The sequence below is a fragment of the Rhinoderma darwinii genome, chromosome 4 (genome assembly GCF_050947455.1).
Source record: "Rhinoderma darwinii isolate aRhiDar2 chromosome 4, aRhiDar2.hap1, whole genome shotgun sequence".
Lineage (NCBI taxonomy): Eukaryota > Metazoa > Chordata > Amphibia > Anura > Rhinodermatidae > Rhinoderma > Rhinoderma darwinii.
Genome location: NC_134690.1, coordinates 238,429,803 through 238,449,439, shown reverse-complemented (window position 1 = coordinate 238,449,439; position 19,637 = coordinate 238,429,803). Strand labels below are relative to the sequence as shown.

Here is a 19,637-nt window from a genome sequence, read left to right as displayed (position 1 = left end):
GATCGGCAGTAACTCTTTCAGCACCCGGGACAGTGAATACCGCTGGAGTTAATAGTATTAAAAGTTAACTTACCCAGAACTGTTCTTCTTGTTCTTCTTCTTCCACCAGTCTGGCCTCCCGGGATGACGTTTCATCCCATGTGACGGCTGCAGCCAATCACAGGCCAATCACAGGCTGCAGCGGTCACATGGACTGCCGCGTCATCCAGGGAGGTCGGACTGGATGTCAAAAGAGGGACGTGTCACCAAGACCATGGCCGGGGTATGTATGAACATTTTTTTTTACTTTCAAATGCTGCGGAAACTCTGCCCGAAAGGGCTGCCCCTTCTCTCTATCCTGATAGAGAGAAGGGGCTGCCGATAAGTGCAGAGAAAACGGGTCCGTAAATACAGGAGGAATAGTGGTGACACCGGACTCGTATTTACGGGCACGGGTACGTAAATACTGGTGGAATACGGGTCACATACGTGTGACAATGGACCCATAGCTAGATAGATGCAGGATAGGTAGGACGATAAAAAATATATATATAGTAGAACACTTAGACTTTTTCTACAGTTTAAGGCCTCATTCACACGACCGTAATTTTTATCCGCAAATACGGGTGACAGTCCGTGGCCCATCCGTGCCGTAATCATGGTCCGTACACACATAAATTTGCAGCATTATATTTAGTGTCAGTTAGTGTAGGACATTACATTTTTTTTAACTGAAGTTCGTTCACTAAATTTTTGATAGCGTAACGATAGTTTTAGTTTATATTTACAGTGTTATAGTTAGTGTCAGTTAGTGACAGACATTCACGTTTTTTTAACTGAAGTTCAATCACTAACATTTTTAAAAGAGTAGCAACAGATTTAGCAGGGGCGTAGCTAGGGGGGGGGCAGGCGGGGCATGTGCCCCGGGCGCAACCCGGAGGATAGGGAAGGGGGGGGGTGCCGAAGAGCAGTTGATCGCTGCTGACAGGCGCCCCGTATGTGGGACACCTGCAGCAGCTTAGGAAGAGCCAGGACATTACGGCGTTCTGACTGGGGTCTGTGACGGCCAGGGAGTGGACCAGTCCAGTCACCTGACCTCACGTCAGTGGCATGAGGTCAGATGACTCAGGTTAGGGGACAGCTCCACTCCCGTGCTGCAGCCTCCCTGCATCTGCCTCTACTCTATGCTCTGTGCTCTGCCGAGAAGCAGAGAGGAAGTTCCGCCCACACACAGCCCATCCTGACCTGTCAGCAAGGAGACATGGGGAGTGTCTGTGTGTGTAGTGTGTAAGGTGTGTCTCTGTGTTTGTATGTGTATATTTTACAGTGTGTGTGTGTGTGTGTGTGTGTGTGTGTGTCTGTCTGTCTCTCTGTGTCTCTGCATGTGTTTGTCTCTTACATCTACTACATTATCTGTACTCAGAGAGTTATCTCTGTGTTATCTGTGGTGTTACATAGGACTGCAGATAACACTACTACATTATCTGTACTCAGAGAGCTATCACTGTGTTATCTGTGGTGTTACATAGGACTGCAGGTAACATCTACTACATTATCTGTACTCAGAGAGTTATCTCTGTGTTATCTGTGGTGTTACATAGGACTGCAGATAACACTACTACATTATCTGTACTCAGAGAGATATGACTGTGTTATCTGTGGTGTTACATAGGACTGCAGTGAACCTCTACTAGATTATCTGTACTGTGTGCTAAATTACAATATCAGCTCTGCTACACAGTACAGATAATGTAGTAGTGTTATCTACTGTCCTATGTAACACCACATATAACACAGTGATATCTCTCTAAATACAGATAGTAGTGTTACCTGCAGTCCTATGTAACACCACATATAACACAGTGATATCTCTCTAAATACAGATAGTAGTGTTACCTGCAGTCCTATGTAACACCACAGATAACACATTGTGCTAAATTACAATCTCAGCTCTGCTACAATGTGTTATCTATTGTGTTACATAGGACTGCAGGCAACAGCTACTACATTATCAGTACTCATAGAGTTATCACTGTGTTATCTGTGGTGTTACATAGGACTGCAGGTAACACTACTATCTGTATTTAAAGAGTTATCGCTGTGTTATCTGTGTTGTTACATAGGACTGCAGGTAACATCTACTACATTATCTGTGCTGTGTACATATGTGCCTGTGTGCGTATATATGGGTCTGTTTGTGAATGTGTCTTTGTGCTTGTATATTTGTACCTTTTATGTATTAGTATTTGTATATGTTCCTGTCTGTGCATTTATCTGCCGGTGTGTGTGCGTGTGTGCATATGTGTCTGTACGTCTATATATTTACCTGTATGTATGTATTCCAGATGTGTGTATGTATATTTGCCTGTATGTCTAAATATCTGTCTTTATGTATGTACAGTATATATGTTCCAGCGTGTCCATATATGTGGTTGATTTTTGGTTTGTGTAGGGGGCGGCAATAGAGAGTCCCGCACAGGGCGCCATCCAACCTAAGGCCGGCCCTGGCTGTCACCAACTCTAGTCAGAAGAAACTCCGCCGCTGCCTGCGCCGAATGACCTCCTCGGCTCCTCCGGTAAGTCACACCAGGCAGAGCGGAGAGTGGTAGCGGTAGGCTACTGCTCACCGGTCTGTTCACAGTGTGGCCCTAAGTACAAGGGGTGGGAGTGTGGCGCTACGTACAAGGGGTGGGAGTGTGGCGCTATTTAAAAGGGGGGGAGTGTGGCGCTATTTACAAAGGGACAGCGGGCTGTGGTGGCACTATCTACAAGGGGGGCTGTGTGGCACTATTTACAAGGGGCTGTGTGTGGCACTATCTACTGGGGGCTGTGTGTGGCACTATCTACAAGAGAGGGGCTGTGTGGCGCTATCTACAGGGGGCTGTGTGTGGCACTATCTACGTGATAAGGGTTAAGGGGAAGTATGAAGCGTGCTTACAGGCTGAGCTCACTCCATACAAAGCAGGTGACGGCTGTTACACGCAGCCGACACCTCGCTGCAATGGGCGGAATCAAAGTTCACTTTGATTCCGCCCGTTTAACATCTTAAATGCCGCGGTCAATCGCGACTGCGGCATTTAAAGTGTTAGTATTAGGGGGACGCCCCCTCAAACACGCAATCGTGCCCCCCTCCCGCGGCGCGATCGGCCGGTAACAACGGTTGCTATGGCAACCTGGGGGCCTAACAAATGCCCCCAGGTCCGCCATCTTAGTATTGCAGTATATCATGCAAGCGATCCAACGATCGCTGCTTCAAGTCTCCTAGGGGGACAAATAAAAAGAAGTAAAAAACTGTTAAATGAAGTATTTTGTTATGTTCCAAAAAAAAGAAAGTATTAAAAGTTAAAAACAAAAAACCTTTTCACATTTTTTCCCTAAATTAATGTAAAAAAAAAAAAAGTTAACATAACTGGTATCACCGCGTTTGTAAATGTCCTAACTATCACAATATAGCATTGTTTAACCCGCTCGGTGAAGGACATAAAAAAAATAATATATACAAAACACGCAAATTGCGGGTTTTTGGTCACCTTAGTGCTCCAAATAAATGAAATAAAAAGTGATCAAAAACTCGCACATACCCCAAAATGGTATCAGTGAAAACGACAGCTCGCCCCGCAAAATATAAGCCCTCACATCGCTAAATTGATGGAAAAATGAAAAAGTTATGGTGGCTCTCAGAACATGGTGACACAAAAGATTTTTTTTAATTTAGCAAATAGATTAATTTTTTTAACCCCTTCCCGCTCCTGGACGTACTATTAGGTCATGGTAACTGTATAGTTCGCGCTCCATGACCTAATAGTACGTCTCGGGAGTAACGGCCATTTCGGCCGTCCTCCCGACACATGCAAGAGCTGTGACAGCTGCTGTCTCGCACAGCAGCTGCCGCAGCTCCTACAGTGGGGACCGATCGCTGTGTCCCCGCTGATTAACCCCTTAAAAGCCGCGTCCAATAGAGATTGCGGCTTTTTAGGGGTTAAGCAACCATCGCCGGCCTGCTACACGATAGCGGCCGGCGATGGTGACTATGGCAACCGGACACCAAACAATGGCGTCCGGCTATGCCATAGACAGAAGCCTAGTGGGTCCTGACAAAGTCAGGACCCACTATGCTTGCTGTCAGTGAGTAGCTGACAGCTCTAATACACTGCACTACGCATGTAGTGCAGTGTATTAGAATAGCGATCAGGGCCTCCTGCCCTCAAGTCCTCTAATGGGACAAAGTAATGAAGTAAAAAAAAGTTAAAAAAAGATGTGTAAAAATAAGAAAATAAAAGTTTTAAAAGTAATAAAAGTAAAAATCCCCCTTTTTCCCTTATCTGTCATTTATTATTAATAAAAATAGATAAATAAACAAATAAACTATACATAATTGGTATCGCCGCGTCCGTAACGGCCTGAACTACAAAATTATTTTGTTATTTATCTTGCACAGTGAACGCCGTAAAAGATAATAATAATAAACCTTACCAGAATTACAATTGTTTGGTCACTTCACCTCCCAAAAAATGGAATAAAAAGAGATCAAAAAGTCGCATGTACCTAAAAATGGTAATGATTGAAACTACAGTTCGTTACGCAAAAAATAAGTCCTCGCACGGCTTTATTGATGGAAAAAGAAAAAAGTTATGGCTCTGAGAATAAGGTAACACAAAAAGTGAATGATTTTTTACAAAACGTATTTTTTTTGCGCAAACGCCATAAGACATAAAAAAAACTATAAACATCTGGTATCGCCGTAATCGTATCGCCCCGCAGAATAAAGTGAATATGTCATTTATAGCACACGGTGAACGCTGTAAAAAAAATAGAATAATAAAACAATAGTAGAATTGCTGTTTTTTAGTCACCACGCCACCTAAAAATAGAATAAAAACTGATCAAAAAGCCGCATGCACCCCAAGAACACTACACTGAATTCCTCAAGGGGTCTAGTTTCCAAAATAGGGTCACTTTTAGGGGGTTTCCACTGTTTTGGCACCACAAGACCTCTTCAAACCGGACATGGTGCCTAATAAAAAAGAGGCCTCAAAACCCACTAGGTGCTCCTTTGCTTCGGAGGCCGGTGCTTCAGTCCATTACAGCACTAGGGCCACATGTGGGATATTTCTCAAAACTGCAGAATCTGGGCAATAAATATTGAGTTGCGTTTCTCTGGTAAAACCTTTTGTGTTCTAGAAAAAAATGGTATAAAAAGGATTTTCTGACAAAAATAAATATGTAAATTTCACCTCTACTTTGCTCTAAATTCCTGTGAAACACCTAAAGAGTTCATAAACTTTGATGAGGGGTCTAGTTTCTAAAATGGGGTGTTTGATGGGGGAGTCTAATATTTAAGCCCCTCAAAGCAACTTCAGAACTGAACTGGAACCTAAAAAAAAAAAAAAAAAGAGGCAATACTTGGCTTCTCCTAATGTCTACTCCAAGACGACCCCAGTTTTGACCGTTTGTATAAACGGAGACCACTATTAGACCGTTTCAGTGCCCGGTTTTCCCAAGCATACACCCCCGAGTAGTGTATTTCTATTGATGAGTCCTTGGTACATTTTAAAAGGAGGCTTCAATTCCGCCAGTACCTGCCTGGTAGGAGGGCAAGGTATGGTGTGAAGATGTATAAGCTGTGCGAGAGTGCATCAGGGTATACCTACAAATTTAGGATATATGAAGGGAAGGACACCAGTGCTCAGCCCCAGAATGCCCACCCCCTCCCCCTAACTGGGAGTTAATGCAAAAATTGTGTGGGATTTGGTGCACCCACTGCTGGACCAGGGTTACTACCTCTACCTGGATAATTTTTATACCAGCGTCCCACTCTTCAAGTGCCTCGCTTCCAGAAGTACTGCGGCATGCGGCACTGCTAGAAGAAATCTGAGAGGCCTCCCTAAGTCTCTTCTTGGGCAAACACTCAGAAGGGGTGAGAGCAGGGCACATTCTAGCAGCAACATATTGTGTGTCAAGTACAAGACAAGAGAGAAGTCCCTGTAATAACAATACATGGCCACACCAGTACCCATGTACCTGTATGAGGTACCAGTACAGAGACCCCCAAACCAGACTGCATCCTGGACTACAATAGGTACATGGGAGGGGTGGACTAGTCCTGAAGCCCTACAGCGCCATGCGGTGTGGTATAAGAAGCTGGCCAGGCACATCATACAGATGGCATTGTACAATGTGTACGTGCTACGTCGATGTACAGGCCAGAGGGGAACTTTCCTGGAATTTCAAGAGGTGGTTATCAATAAACTAATTTTTAGGGACCAAGAGGGGGGGGCTCCCAGTACTTCTGGAAGCGGGGCCACACGCATCGTACCAGGCCAACACTTTCCAGGAGAAGTTCCCCAAACTGGCAAGAAAGGAAAAAGTCAAAAGAGGTACAAAGTCTGCTATAAGAGGGGGATAAGGGAGGACACAATATATCAATGTGACACGTGTCCCGAAAAACTAAGGCTCCGTATGAAAGAGTGCTTCAAAAAGTATCATACATCCCTAGATTTTTAATCTACCCCAGTTTTACTTACCCTGATGCACTCCTCATCTTTCCCTTCTGAGCCCTGCCGTGTGCCCAGGCAGCTGATAACAGCCACATTGAGGGTATTGCCATACCCGTGAGATCCCACATTACAGTTTATGGGGTGTATATCTCCGGTCAAAATGCTCACTACACATCTAGATGAATGCCTTAAGGGGTGTAGTTTTTAAAACGGGGTCACTTCTTGGGGGTTTCAACTGTACTGGTACCTCAGGGGCTTCTGCATACATGACTTCGCACCAGAAAATCCCCAGTAGGCCAAATGGTGGTCCTTTCCTTCTGAGCCCTCCCATGAGCCCAAACGTCAGTTTATCACCACAAATTGGGCAACAAAATGGGGTATTTTATTTCTTGTGAAAATAAGAAATTTTCAGCCAAAACTACATATTATTGGAAAAAATTTATTTTGTTTGAATTCCCAGCCCAATTCAAATACGTTATGTGAAAAAACTATGGGGTGAAAATGGTCATAACAAATAAATTATATTCCTTGAGGGGTGTAGTTTCCAAAATGGGGTTACTTCTGGTGGGTTTCCATTGCTTTGATACCTCTGGGGCTCTGCAAATGCGACATGGCACCCGAAAACCAATCCAGCAAAATCTGCACTCCAAAGAACACACAGCGTTCCTTCACTTCTGAGGCCAACCATGGGCCCAAACGGGGTATTGCTGCACTCAGGAGAAATTGGACAACAAAAGGGGGTATTTTGTTCCCTCTGAAAATAAGAATTTTTTATCAAAAATGACATCTTATTGGAAAAAATGTTATTTTTTTAATTTCACAGCCCAATTCAAATACGTGCTGTGTAAAAACTGTGGGGTCAAAATGGTAACAACAACCATAAATGAATTCCTTGGGGGGTCTAGTTTCTGAAATGTGGTCACTTTTGTAGGATTCCTACTGTTTTGGCACCTCAACACCTCTTCAAACCTGGCATGCTGCATAAAATATATTCTAAGAAAAAAGAGGTCTCAAAATGTACTAGGTCCTTTTTTGCTTCTGGGGCTTGTGTTTTAGTCCACGAGCGCACTATAGACACATGTGGGACATTTCTAAAAACTGCAGAATCTGGACAATACATATTTAGTATTGTTTCTCTGGTAAAACCTTCTGTGTTACAGAAAAAAATTTAATACAATTGAAATTCAGCAAGAAAAATGAAATTTGCAAATTTCACCTCCACTTTGCTATAACTTATTTGAAATGCCTGAAGGGTTAAATAAACTTTCTAAATGCTGTTTTGAATACTTTGAGGGGTCTAGTTTTCAAAATGGGGTGTTTTATGGGGGTTTCTAATACATAGGCCCCTCAAAGCCACTTCGAAATTGAACAGGTACCTTAAAAAAAAGGCTTTTGAAATTTTCATAAAAATATGAGAAATTGCTGTTTATGTTCTAAGCCTTGTAACGTCCAAGAAAAATTAAAGAATGTTCAAAAAACAATGCCAATCTAAAGTAGACATATGGGAAATGTGAACTAGTAACTATTTTGGCTGGTATAACCGTCTGTTTTACAAGCAGATGCATTTAAATTCTGAAAAATGCTATTTTTTATACATTTTCTCTAAATTTTGCAATTTTTCCCCAATAAACACTGAATATATCGTCCAAATTTTACCACTAACATAAAGCCCAATGTGTCACAAGAAAACAATCTCAGAATCGCTTGGATAGGTTTAAGCATTCCGACGTTATTACCACATAAAGTGAAATATGTCAGATTTGAAAAATGCCCTCTGAGCCTTAAGGCCAAAACAAGGCTGCATCCTTAAGGGGTTAAAAGTGGTAAAACATAAAACAAAACGTATAAATTTGGTATTGCCATAATAATATCAACCTGTAGAATAAGGTGACTATGTAGTTTTTACTGCCTGATGGATGCCATGAAAAACTACAACTTGTCCCGCAACAAACAAGCCCTCGTATGGCTATATAGATGGAAATATTAAATAATTCTAGCTTTTTGGAAGGTGGGGAGGAAAAAACAAAAGTGATAATCTGAAAAATGGCTGAGGAGGGAAGGGGTTAATAGAAGCATAAATTAAATCGATGTGGTACATGTATGGAAATTGTTTATGAACACACTTAGGAATGTATAGGTTAATCTATAGACTCCATGAAATATTTCACACAGCTGTACTCAGGTGTTAGGCATACTAGCATCCTGAACGGACATATTATCATGTATGACCTGCCGTCCTATACAAATGTTTTGGGCTAAAATATTCAATGCTATTTCAGCTGTATGTATGATCCAAGTTCCAATATTTAGAGATCTTACCCTCGCATTCCTCTAATAAATATAAAAAGGTTGCAACTACTCTTATTCATCTAGCCTGAAAGAAACCACCCCTTTCTGTAGATCAATGAATATCCAAGTTTGATCAAATCTAGTATTGAGGAGTTGTCACACTTAGAAAACAGATACAACTGCAGATCCTATTTGCAGTATTAGATGATCTCATTCTATACTGTCTACTATTACTACTTCTAAATCCCCATAGGTAAGGAGACCATAAATCTATATACTTACTGGTTCCGTACCTGTCATCGCTTGATAATTATTGACACGGTGTTAGCTTCCAGGGATTAAGCAGATTCCGTTTTATAGCTCTACATTTACCTAATACTTATATTTATGGCATGCATACAAATCCTTGAAAAAAAATCAATGTGGAAGAGATAACAGGAGAGGTGAGCTTGTTCATAGTACTGTCTGCAATGTTCAGAAGATGCAGTTAAACAGATGCCAAAATATTCAATAGCCATTATGACGTTTTCGTAGTCCTGTTATTTGTAAATATGGTCTTTTATATGTGTGTTATCTTAATCTAGAATCGTTGGAGCCCGCATAGAAACACAAAAGCAGCTGTGCCCATAACAAAGAGAATTAACTTGAGCAAGGTGCATCTGGCTCCAGCTGACATACTACGAGAGTTCAAGTTGAGGAACTACTAACCTGAATTCACATCCAGAAACAGGAGCATGAGCCACAGACATGGCACTATATGGACTGTCTATCACCATTGGGATACTGATCAGTGGATTGCAATGCTGTCTGATTCCTGATGATTTTGTAGGTGCTAGAGCCCACGGTGATATTATTATTGGTGGTCTATTTGCGGTTCATGGTAAAATGGTCAACTCCGCAAGGGGATATCCCCAAAAGCCAGCTATCCAGAAATGTGAAGGGTGAGTAGTTTGACTAATTATTAATATGTCAATTTAAAATACAAAAATACAGAAGCCAAACAGAACTGTACATAAATGTTTTTAAATTGTGTGTTGGATTTGTGTGCTTATGAAAATACAGATAAAATACGGATGCGTAGTACAGTTTTTTTTTACAATTTTGTTTCTGTATTGTATTTGCTTTTGTTCTGTATTGTTACATAGTAATTACAAAGGTTGAAAAAAGGCACATGTCCATCAAACTTTCTCAATAAATTACCCATCTTTCACTGCTTGATTAGTTATATCCCTCATCGCCATTTGTCAGTAAATAAGCATCTAGTCTTTTTGTAAATGATGACATAGTATCTGCCATTACTATCTCTTGGGGTAGGGTATTCCATAGCTTCACCACTCTAACTGTAAAGAACCCTTTACTATATGAATGTCTAAAATGTCTTTCTTCCACACGCAATGGATGTCCCCTTGTCCTTTTGTAGAGTCCTTGGAAAGAACAGATTATGTGCCAGTTCCTTGTATTGACCACACATATATATACCGTGTTTCCCCGATAGTAAGACACCCCCGATTGTAAGACGTATCGGGGGTTTCAGGGGGGTCGGCTAATATAAGCCGTACCCCGAAAGTAAGACATATGTCTTACTTTCGGGGAAACACGGGGGTATTGCCGCCTCCTGCCCACTTCCGCGCCGCCCCCTCTCCATATGTCACCGCGCCGTCCCCTGCACTTGCTCCTGCTGCAACTGCCGGAATCGAAGCGCGCGCCGATTCCGGCAGTTTAACCCATTAAATACCGCTGTCAATAGCGACAGCGGCATTTAATGTGTTTGACAGAGGGGGGAGCTCCCTCTGTCACCCGATCGGCGCCCCCGCAAACAAATCGCGGGTCGCCGTCGGGTTTCCATGACAGCCGGGGGTCTAACAAAGACCCCCAGGTCTGCCTTCAGCATCTGCCTGTTAGGCGATGCCGGAGGCATGACCTAATAGGTTGCCTGTCAGTTTTACACTGACAGGCAATAATGCTTCGGTATACTAAGTATACCAAAGCATTATATATGCGATCGGCACATCGCATAGTGAAGTCCCCTGGTGGGACTAAAAAAAAAAAATGTAAAACAGTTAAATAAAGTTTGTGAAAAAAAAAAAAAAAAAAATTCGACAATTTTTTTACAATATAAGACATACCCCGAAAGTAAGACATAGTCGGGCTTTTGGGGATAAAAAGAAAGTAAGACACTGTCTTACTTTCGGGGAAACACGGTACATGTTTATAAGATCCCCTCTAAGACGTCTTTTTTTCAAGCTGAACAAGTCCAATTTTTCTAGCCTTTCATTGTAAGTGACACCTCCCATCCCATTTAATGATCTAGTTTCCCGTATTCTGAGCAGTCCATTTAAATCTGTTTTTTTGTATAAGGATTAACAATTTTTTGCTGTTTTTGTAATGTTGCAGAAATATGGGTGATAAAAACAAATACGCACATGTGAACTATGCGAACACAAAACATGCATTTTTAAGTTAACATTGAATTCTATGGGCTGAAAATGGTAGCCATACGTATTCGTTAGAACCTGCTGTGTATTGAAAAAAACACCACGCAAATAATGCTGCTTACTGTATTACGCTGTGGATTTTCTGCAATGAAATCCGTTGCAGAAACTTACTTACTGTCCATTTAATAATAGTGTCTCATAATGATAAGAAATTCTGAGAGGAACTGTATAATAGCATTTCTATGAACCCTGTAGATTCTGTTTTATTTATATTAGAATCTTTTACCTAGATCTCCCTAATGATCAGCATTTAAATTCCAATTGTACTCCCAATGTCAGTATCTCTTAAACACGTTTTTTCTTCACTGAAAATTGGTAATACAATGAACACATGCAATTAATTTTAATATCATCATTTTTTATTATTGCAGATTTGAGATGCAAGGATTCTTACAATTACTGGCCATGGCCCATGCTATAGAGATGGTAAACAATTCTTCACTCATACCTGGAATAAAACTTGGATATGAAATTTATGACACTTGTTCAGAAGCCACATTGGCAGTTTCAGCAACATTACGTTTCCTATCTGCATACAACACTTCTGTGGAAATGCTGGCGTTCAAGTGTAATTATTCAGATTATACACCCAATGTTAAAGCTGTCATTGGAGATAGCTATTCAGAAGTTTCTATTGCTGTTGCAAGGTTGCTGAATACTCAACTCATCCCACAGGTGAGAAAAACCTTTGAACATTATTTTTTAGATTTTATATTTCTATTTATAACAATGACAAGGTTCTTAATAAATTAAGGTCTTAATGGTGGACATGCTGATGGGCGTCAAACCTATAGCTGCCAAACCTATTTGGTGTAACGGTCCAGATGAATTGTTCATTTCGGCTGACAATTTGTGGTAGTCTTCTGCTGTTCTGCCTCTGCAGCTCTCTTTCACACACACACACTTCTCTTCTACATAGGGCTTCTCTCTCCCCCTCTTTACTCTGCCTTAGTTGGAAGATGTTTAAGGGGTCTTTACCACTAGAGGCTCTCCATTCTCTCAGCAGTCTTAGGCCCTGTTCACACGGAGTTTTTTGCAGGAGGAAAATTCCTCCTGTAAAAACTGACCCTGGAGGTTTTCATGTTTGATGTGGTTTTTGACGTGGTTTTTGACGTGGTTTTTGAGGCGGTTTTCCAGGCGGTTTTTCAGGCTGTTTTTGCCGAGGTTTTCACACGCATGAGGCTGGGTTCACACGACCATGTTACGTACATAATGTACGGAACGTATTTCGGCCGGAAGACCCGGACCAAAGACAGTGCAGGGAGCCGGGCTCCTAGCATCATAGTGATGTACAACGCTAGGAGTCCCTGCCTCTGCGTGGAACTACTGTCCCGTACTGTAATCATGATTACAGTACGGGACAGTTGTCCTGCAGAGAGGCAGGGACTCCTAGCGTCATACATCACTATGATGCTAGGAGCCCGGCTCCCTGCACTGTCTTCGGTCCGGGTCTTCCGGCTGAAATACGTTCCGTACATTACGGACGTAACATGGTCGTGTGAACCCAGCCTGACATCCTTCTGTCAACGGATCTGTCACCATTGAAATGAATGGTGATGCAAACGGAACTTACTTCACACTTGCCTTTCCGTTGAGGGGTTCCCCTGACTGAAAGCACCGACGGAACCCCTCAGCAGAAACCACGCTGATGTGAACAGGCCCACATTAAAAAAAACATTGTTTTCTGTTTGCATCATCATTGACTTCAATGCTGATGGATCCGTTGCTAATGGGATTCCCTACACTGCGGTATTGGTTCAGTCGAAACGACAGAACCCTTTGCACAACGGGGACAAACAGAAACCATTAGCAACGGATCTGTCACCACTTCACACTTGCCTTTCCGTTGAGGGGTTCCCCTGACTGAAAGCACCGACGGAACCCCTCAGCGGAAACCACGCTGATGTGAACAGGCCCACATTAAAAAAAAAAGTATACTTACTTCTTGAATCAATTTCCCAACATCAATGTCCATTTGGTGGTACACCTCTGCTGTCGTCATTTCTGTTCCTGAAATGTTAAAAAAAATAAAAAAGAGATGACATACATGAACAACTGCATAACAAAATTAAAAAATTAAAAAAAAAAAATCTCAAAAAAAAATATAAAAAAAAAATATAAAAAAAAAAAATCTCAAAAAAAAAATGCACAGCTCCATACATGTATAGCATGTATGGAACATAGGAGCAATTGCACTTACTTGTATTCGATTTGGATGCAGGACTTCGGTTTTCTGTATCCCTGAGTTCTGTCCACGATGTTTTTCAGGCTCCACAGCAGACAGGAAATGACAGCCCCTTGCTGGGCTGGACTAGCAGCAGGAGACGACTCCTGCAAGAAACTCCTCCAAAACACTCGGCAATATACTCGTCAGAAAACACCTCACTATTTCGAGGTGTTTTTTGACGTGTCCCCATTGCTTTCAATGCGGTTTTGGACGCGGAAACCGCATCAAGAAGGGTCATGTCCCTTCTTTTTGCCGCGAGGCGTTTTTTTTACTCGCGGTAAAAAAACGCCTCCGTCTCCCATTGAAATCAATGGGAGTCATTTTGGGTCGTTTTTGGCGCGTTTTCCGACGCGTTTTCCGCGTCAAAAAACGTGTCAAAAAACTCCGTGTGAACAGGGCCTAAGGCCCTGTTCATACAGAGTTTTTTTGCAGGCAGAAAAATCTATCTCAACATTCCTTTAGGAATTTTGAGGCAGATTTTGACCAGCCTGCAAATTCTTGCCGCGATTTTCACTGCGTTTTTCACAGCATTTTTTGCCCCCGGCCATTGAGCATCGCGGACAAAAAATGCTATGAAAAATGTTTACTCATTGGGAGGTAAGAGGCAGAACCGCAGCAAGAAAGAGCATGCCACTGTTTTTTACCACGAGCGGCTACAAAAAGCAGCGGTAAAAAAGGCCTCTGCCTCCCATTGAAATCAATGGGAGGTTGTTTCGGCCGGTTTCTGCGTCAAAATCGGCGTGAAAAAACTCATTGTGAACTGGGCCTTAGAGTGTGGCCCTTCATATGCACCAAAATCCCTTCCTCTTGATCTGCGGCTCTCCCCTGCTCCTAAATGATTGGCTGGTTGGTACTCTGTACTGTGGCATACAACTTACACCTCCTGCTACATCAACAGGGTGAGGCGCCTGCTCTCTTTACTACATACGTTCTGCAGTTCCAATGGCCCTGGAACAGGTTTTACACCTGTTTTGGTGATCCCCACTTTTTGGAAAGGTGCAAAGGGAGAGTAATACTGCTAAAATACCACCCAAAGTATCCCACCATACGGCACTTACATAATTATTGCCATGCAGCAAACATATAATGGTGCCATAGAGAATCAGAAAACACCACTACCAAAGCCACTACAGAGGATGTTTAAAGTGGGCTTCACATAGGGGGAGGATTGCTAAATGGTTTGGGTCCCAGAGCAGCTTTTCTTTTTGCCCATACTATGATTAAGACTGACCTGGAGGCATTTATTTCTCTTCTCTTTGTCTCCCTCCTCTAATGCCATAGCTATATGAACAAAAGATTTGGAAAAAGGAGTGTCTCTGGCTGGAAAAAAGCTTGCTGCAACAGAAATCTCCCCCTTTTCAATTATCTGAATTAACTGAGCATTCTATGCAATCTATGTTTGCATTGAATTGTTTGTTAAAATTAGTGCATTTAGTAGCATAGTATGAAAAGTGTGTTTATTTACACACCCACATCAATATAGGAGTGTGTATGGACATATGTTATCAGCAAAGTGTAAAACTAAGGTATTGTATACAATGCCTAGCAGTTTTTTGGCAAGGTATCAAATAGGGTTAGTTCATTCTGACCTTTTATACTTTACCTAGATATTTTAATAGAATGCCTAATTATTCTATAGAATGTCTACCATTTTTTTAGGCAGAGCATGAAATAAGGTTATTTTATTCTGACCTTACATACCTTACCTACGTAAGGGGGTCTGCGGCTGGTGCTCAGGATGTTCTGTGGCTTGGGGGGCACTATGTATGTCACAGCTATGAAACACTGTAGATGTCACTGTTAAGGAGCACTGTGGCTTTTATTGTTATGTGAGGACTATGTTGTGGATACTGTGGCTAACACTTTTATGGGGCACTGTGGATAAGACACTGTTATGGGGCATTGTGACTCATTTTTATGGAGAACTATAACTGTTATCATTATGGGGACACTATAAGGCCTCGTGCACACTTACATCACTGTTTTCACGGCCGCTTTTGACGGGTCCGTGAACCCGTTTTAGCGGCCGTGTGCTTTCCGTGTGCACTCCCGCGTGCACTCCGTGTTTCCGTTTCCGTGCGCTGAGCATGGTACTGTCCAGGGTGCTGAAAGAGTTAATGGGCTGCACTAACTCTTTCAGCACCCTGCACAGTACCATGCTCGGCACGCTGAAAATACAATTTAAATGTAATGAAAAAAATAATTAAAAAATAAGTTCATACTTACATTCCTCCTGTCCGGCCTCCAGCGATGACGTTCAATTCATGTCGCCGCTGCAGCCAATCACAGGCTGCCGCGGCCTCGGCAGCCAATCACAGGCTGCCGCGGCCTCGGCAGCAAATCACAGGCTGCAGCGGCCTCTGCAGCCAATCACAGGCTGCTGCGTCACAAAAGAAGGTCGGACTGGAGGAAGAAGAGGGACTCGTCACCAAGACAACGACCGGGTACGTATGAAATGCTTTTTATTTTATTTTTAATCAGCAGCCTCTTTTCTCTATCAGTTATTGATAGAGACAAGTGGCTGCCGATTAGTGTAATAGTTTTCTAATGTTTTTCTGCCCGCCCGGCGGTTGCTAGGCAACGGCTTCGTCACACACGGACGGCACACGGATGCCTTCCGTGTGCCTTCAGTTTTTTTGACGGCCCCATTGACTTGCATGGGCCTCACGGTCACGGAATCCCGGACCAAAGTAGGACATGCTCTACTTTGGATCGGAAAGGAGAAACGGACCGTCAAAAAAACTGAACTGTGCATGGCCCCATTGAAATGAATGGGTTCAGGGTGCTATCAGTGACAAAAACGGATAGCACCCTGAAGGAAAAAACTGAAATGTGCATGAGGCCTAACTGTCCCTGTTATTGAGCACTGCAGGTGTCACTGTTATGTGGATACTGTAGTTGACACACTGTTATGGGAGCACTATGGTTGCCACTATTATAAGGTCAATTTACCTAGCACTGTAAACTATAGTGTACTGTATGAGTTGAGTTTAAAGCAACTTAAGTTTTGTGGTTTCCCTTTGAAGTAAAACAATCTGACAATGTGGCCCTTGGACTAAAAACGCTGTTTACCCCTTTTGTGGTAGGCCCTTAAGTGACAGCTCATTAACAAAAAGCGGTCTGAATTAAAGCAGTTCTGACAGTATCATACATAGAAGAGAGTGTCCCCCATAGCAAATGTCAAAATGGGCACTCCATTATTTTGCCACCCAGGACAGAAATGGCTGGTGCTTGTTTCCCTCTTCAACCCATTTCCATGACCCTTGGGCCGATTCCCCACCTATTGCTTGCAAACAGTTCTGTTTCTCTGGGAAGGGAAGACTTGCACAGTTTCTGGCCTTCCAGTAACAAAGGGGATGGAAGCAACCAGGGCTGTTGCTCCTTTTCTCCGAAGGCCCTATAGCAACCACATGGTCGGCTTCCATGTTTGCTATTCCACAGCCAAGCAAAAGACTGACATTCATTTTTGGGAAGTGTTTAAAGCTTTATACAAAGCAAAAATTGGGGTTTTCCACTTTCTGGCAACTGATGACCTATCCACTGGATAGGTTATCAGTATATGTTTAGTGTGTGTCCGACACCCGAACCCCGCACAGATCCGCCACTATGCCTGCCTCCGGCCGCGGGATGACGTTGCCAGAAGCAGATCCGGTGGATAGGTCATCAGATTTCAGTAAGTGGACAACCCCTTTAAAGGTGGTGCAACAGTTTACAGATTAGTTAAGTTTTTATGTTAGTGATAAAGGAGTTTCATAATGTTATTAATTAAATGCAGTAGTAATTTATTATGTGTTTTTGTCAGGTTCTCTTTGCCTTATATTACATTTTGTTTAAAGATCAGAGACTATTCAGTGTAAGACATATGCAACAGAAGACATATGGTAGAGTGCAAATATTATTTCACAGCACTGTATGTAACAGTTCAACCATTATTTGGTACACATGTATAGTATGTTATACAAATGTATGTTGTGAGCTAATACTGGAAAAATTTACTAGAATAAATAAAAAACACTACTTTCTCTATATTTTGTTCTGCCCTTGTTAAACGTTTATAAGAAAAGTACTAACTTTAAAGGGGTTGTCTCAGGACAGGATATATCACCAATGTCTGTTCGACAGGGGTCTGCATGGTTGATCATTGGCCGATGCAGGAAGCTGAGTGGAGCCTGCAGGAGATAAAGAAGGTTACATCGGGAGGCATATCGATTGAACACTGATGGCATATCCTAGAAAAACACGATCTATGTCTGTACTGAGACTACCTCTTTATGATGTTCATACTACCAATTTGAGGTGTACCTAGCTTATGGATAGACCAAGCCTTTGCTATAGGGCATGGGGCTTAGAGGTTCATCACAATCACTGTTCTATGTACAGCTCATAAAGACATATCAAAAGCTTGGATCGGTGGGGGTCTGGTTGCTGAGACCCCCACCATAGCTAAAACGATGGTGCGCAAGCGCTTAGCTGAGTGCCCTGTACCTTCCGCTGTGATCGGCGCTCTCTTTCAAGATGAATACAGCTAACATAGACGATCTATGTAAGACGTCTACAGCCTAATGAAGAGCGCTGATCACAGCCGAAGGTGCAAGGCGTTTGGCTAAAACGCTTCTGTACCTTTGTTTCAACAATGGTGGGGGGTCTCAGCTCCGAACCCCCACCAATCCAAACATTTGATATGCCTCTATGACATATCAAAAGTTTGATGAATGTGCAGTTCCTATTTAAATCTACATAGATAGATTAAATGTCATATATAAAAGAGGAAGACACTTGGTGGCAAGTGGAAATATGGAAAATATTTGTAGTGTGATGGTAGGGGCAAAATAAATCGTATGTGGAGATGAAGAGCAGAATGGTATAAAAGCAATACTTTAATTTGGCGCTATATGATTTTGTATACAATTAATTCCAACAATTATTTTCACAGATTAGCCATTCATCATCTGCTGAAATACTCAGTGATAAATTTCGCTTCCCTGCCTTCTTGAGGACAATTCCAAATGACTCCTACCAAACTAGGGCAATGGCAAAACTCATTAATTCCTCTGGTTGGAATTGGATTGGAATTATTGTTATGGATGATGACTATGGGCGATCGGCTCTAGAAAGCTTTGGCATCCAGGCTGTTCAAATCAATGTCTGCATTGCTTTTAAAGAGATTATCCCTGCTCACTTATCTGACAGCACAGTACAATCCCGTATAGATGAAACCATCAACAAAATACTAAGTGAAACTAGAGTGAATGTCATTGTTGCTTTTATCAAACCTTCACTTTTAGTAAAACTTTTTAAAAAAGTAATGGAAAAGAAAATACAAAAGACATGGATAGCTAGTGACAGCTGGTCGGTGTCCAATGGAATTAGTAGCATTCCATACATTCAAAAAATTGGACAAGTCATTGGATTTACATTTAAGAGTGGAGATACTACATCCTTTCAGGATTACATCAAAAATCTAAATAAACAAAAGTTTGAGGTGAACCGTCTTTTGGACCAGTATGCAGTACTTTTGTCTGATTGTCCGAAGGTAAAATACAATGAACTGTACGGCTGTGTTACCAGTTATTCCAAGGAAGCCATATTGAATACAAGCGTGGTGAAAAACAAGTCTCTCAGAGTTGATTTTCTTTCAGACACAGTACAACCGGGGTTCGTCTACAGTACGCAGTTGGCAGTGACTGCGGTAGCACATGCAATTGGAAACCTATGTTTGGATCGGAACTGCAAGAATCCAAAAGCTTTTGCACCATGGGAGGTATATCTATATAACAAGCCGTCTAGAATTAGAAAATGTATGATTATTTTTTTTCAGCTATAATCATTTAATATTAAAAGGGTCTTCTCGTTTCACCAAATAAATGTTTTTCTTTGCATAATGAAAAGTTATATAATTTTCCAATATATTTTCTGTTACAATTTATCGTGGTTTTCAAGATCTCTGCCTGCAGTCATTCAATAGAAACCTTCATTGTTTACTCCCAGTGAATAAAAATCTTTACTGATTATGTGATGGACACACAGGTACAGGACTGATATGTGTAACGTCTAACAAGCCGTGAATCTGTGTGTCAATCACATGGTTAGGACAGACTTTTATTCGCTGGAGGTAAACAATTAATGTTCCAATTCAGCAAGCAGAGATTA

General features: G+C 42.0%; 1 protein-coding gene across 1 annotated transcript in view; it reads left to right on the top strand.

The window, feature by feature from the left end:
* The first annotated feature begins 9,584 nt into the window (after nucleotides 1-9,584).
* LOC142761055 (G-protein coupled receptor family C group 6 member A-like) overlaps nucleotides 9,585-19,637 on the top strand; it is a 61,217-nt gene continuing 51,164 nt past the window's right edge. Inside the window, exons 1-3 of the mRNA XM_075864246.1 lie at nucleotides 9,585-9,706; nucleotides 11,632-11,935; nucleotides 18,421-19,248. Coding sequence (XP_075720361.1) covers nucleotides 9,651-9,706; nucleotides 11,632-11,935; nucleotides 18,421-19,248 — 1,188 coding nt within the window. The 5' untranslated portion in view covers nucleotides 9,585-9,650. The remainder of the gene's footprint in view (nucleotides 9,707-11,631; nucleotides 11,936-18,420; nucleotides 19,249-19,637) is intronic.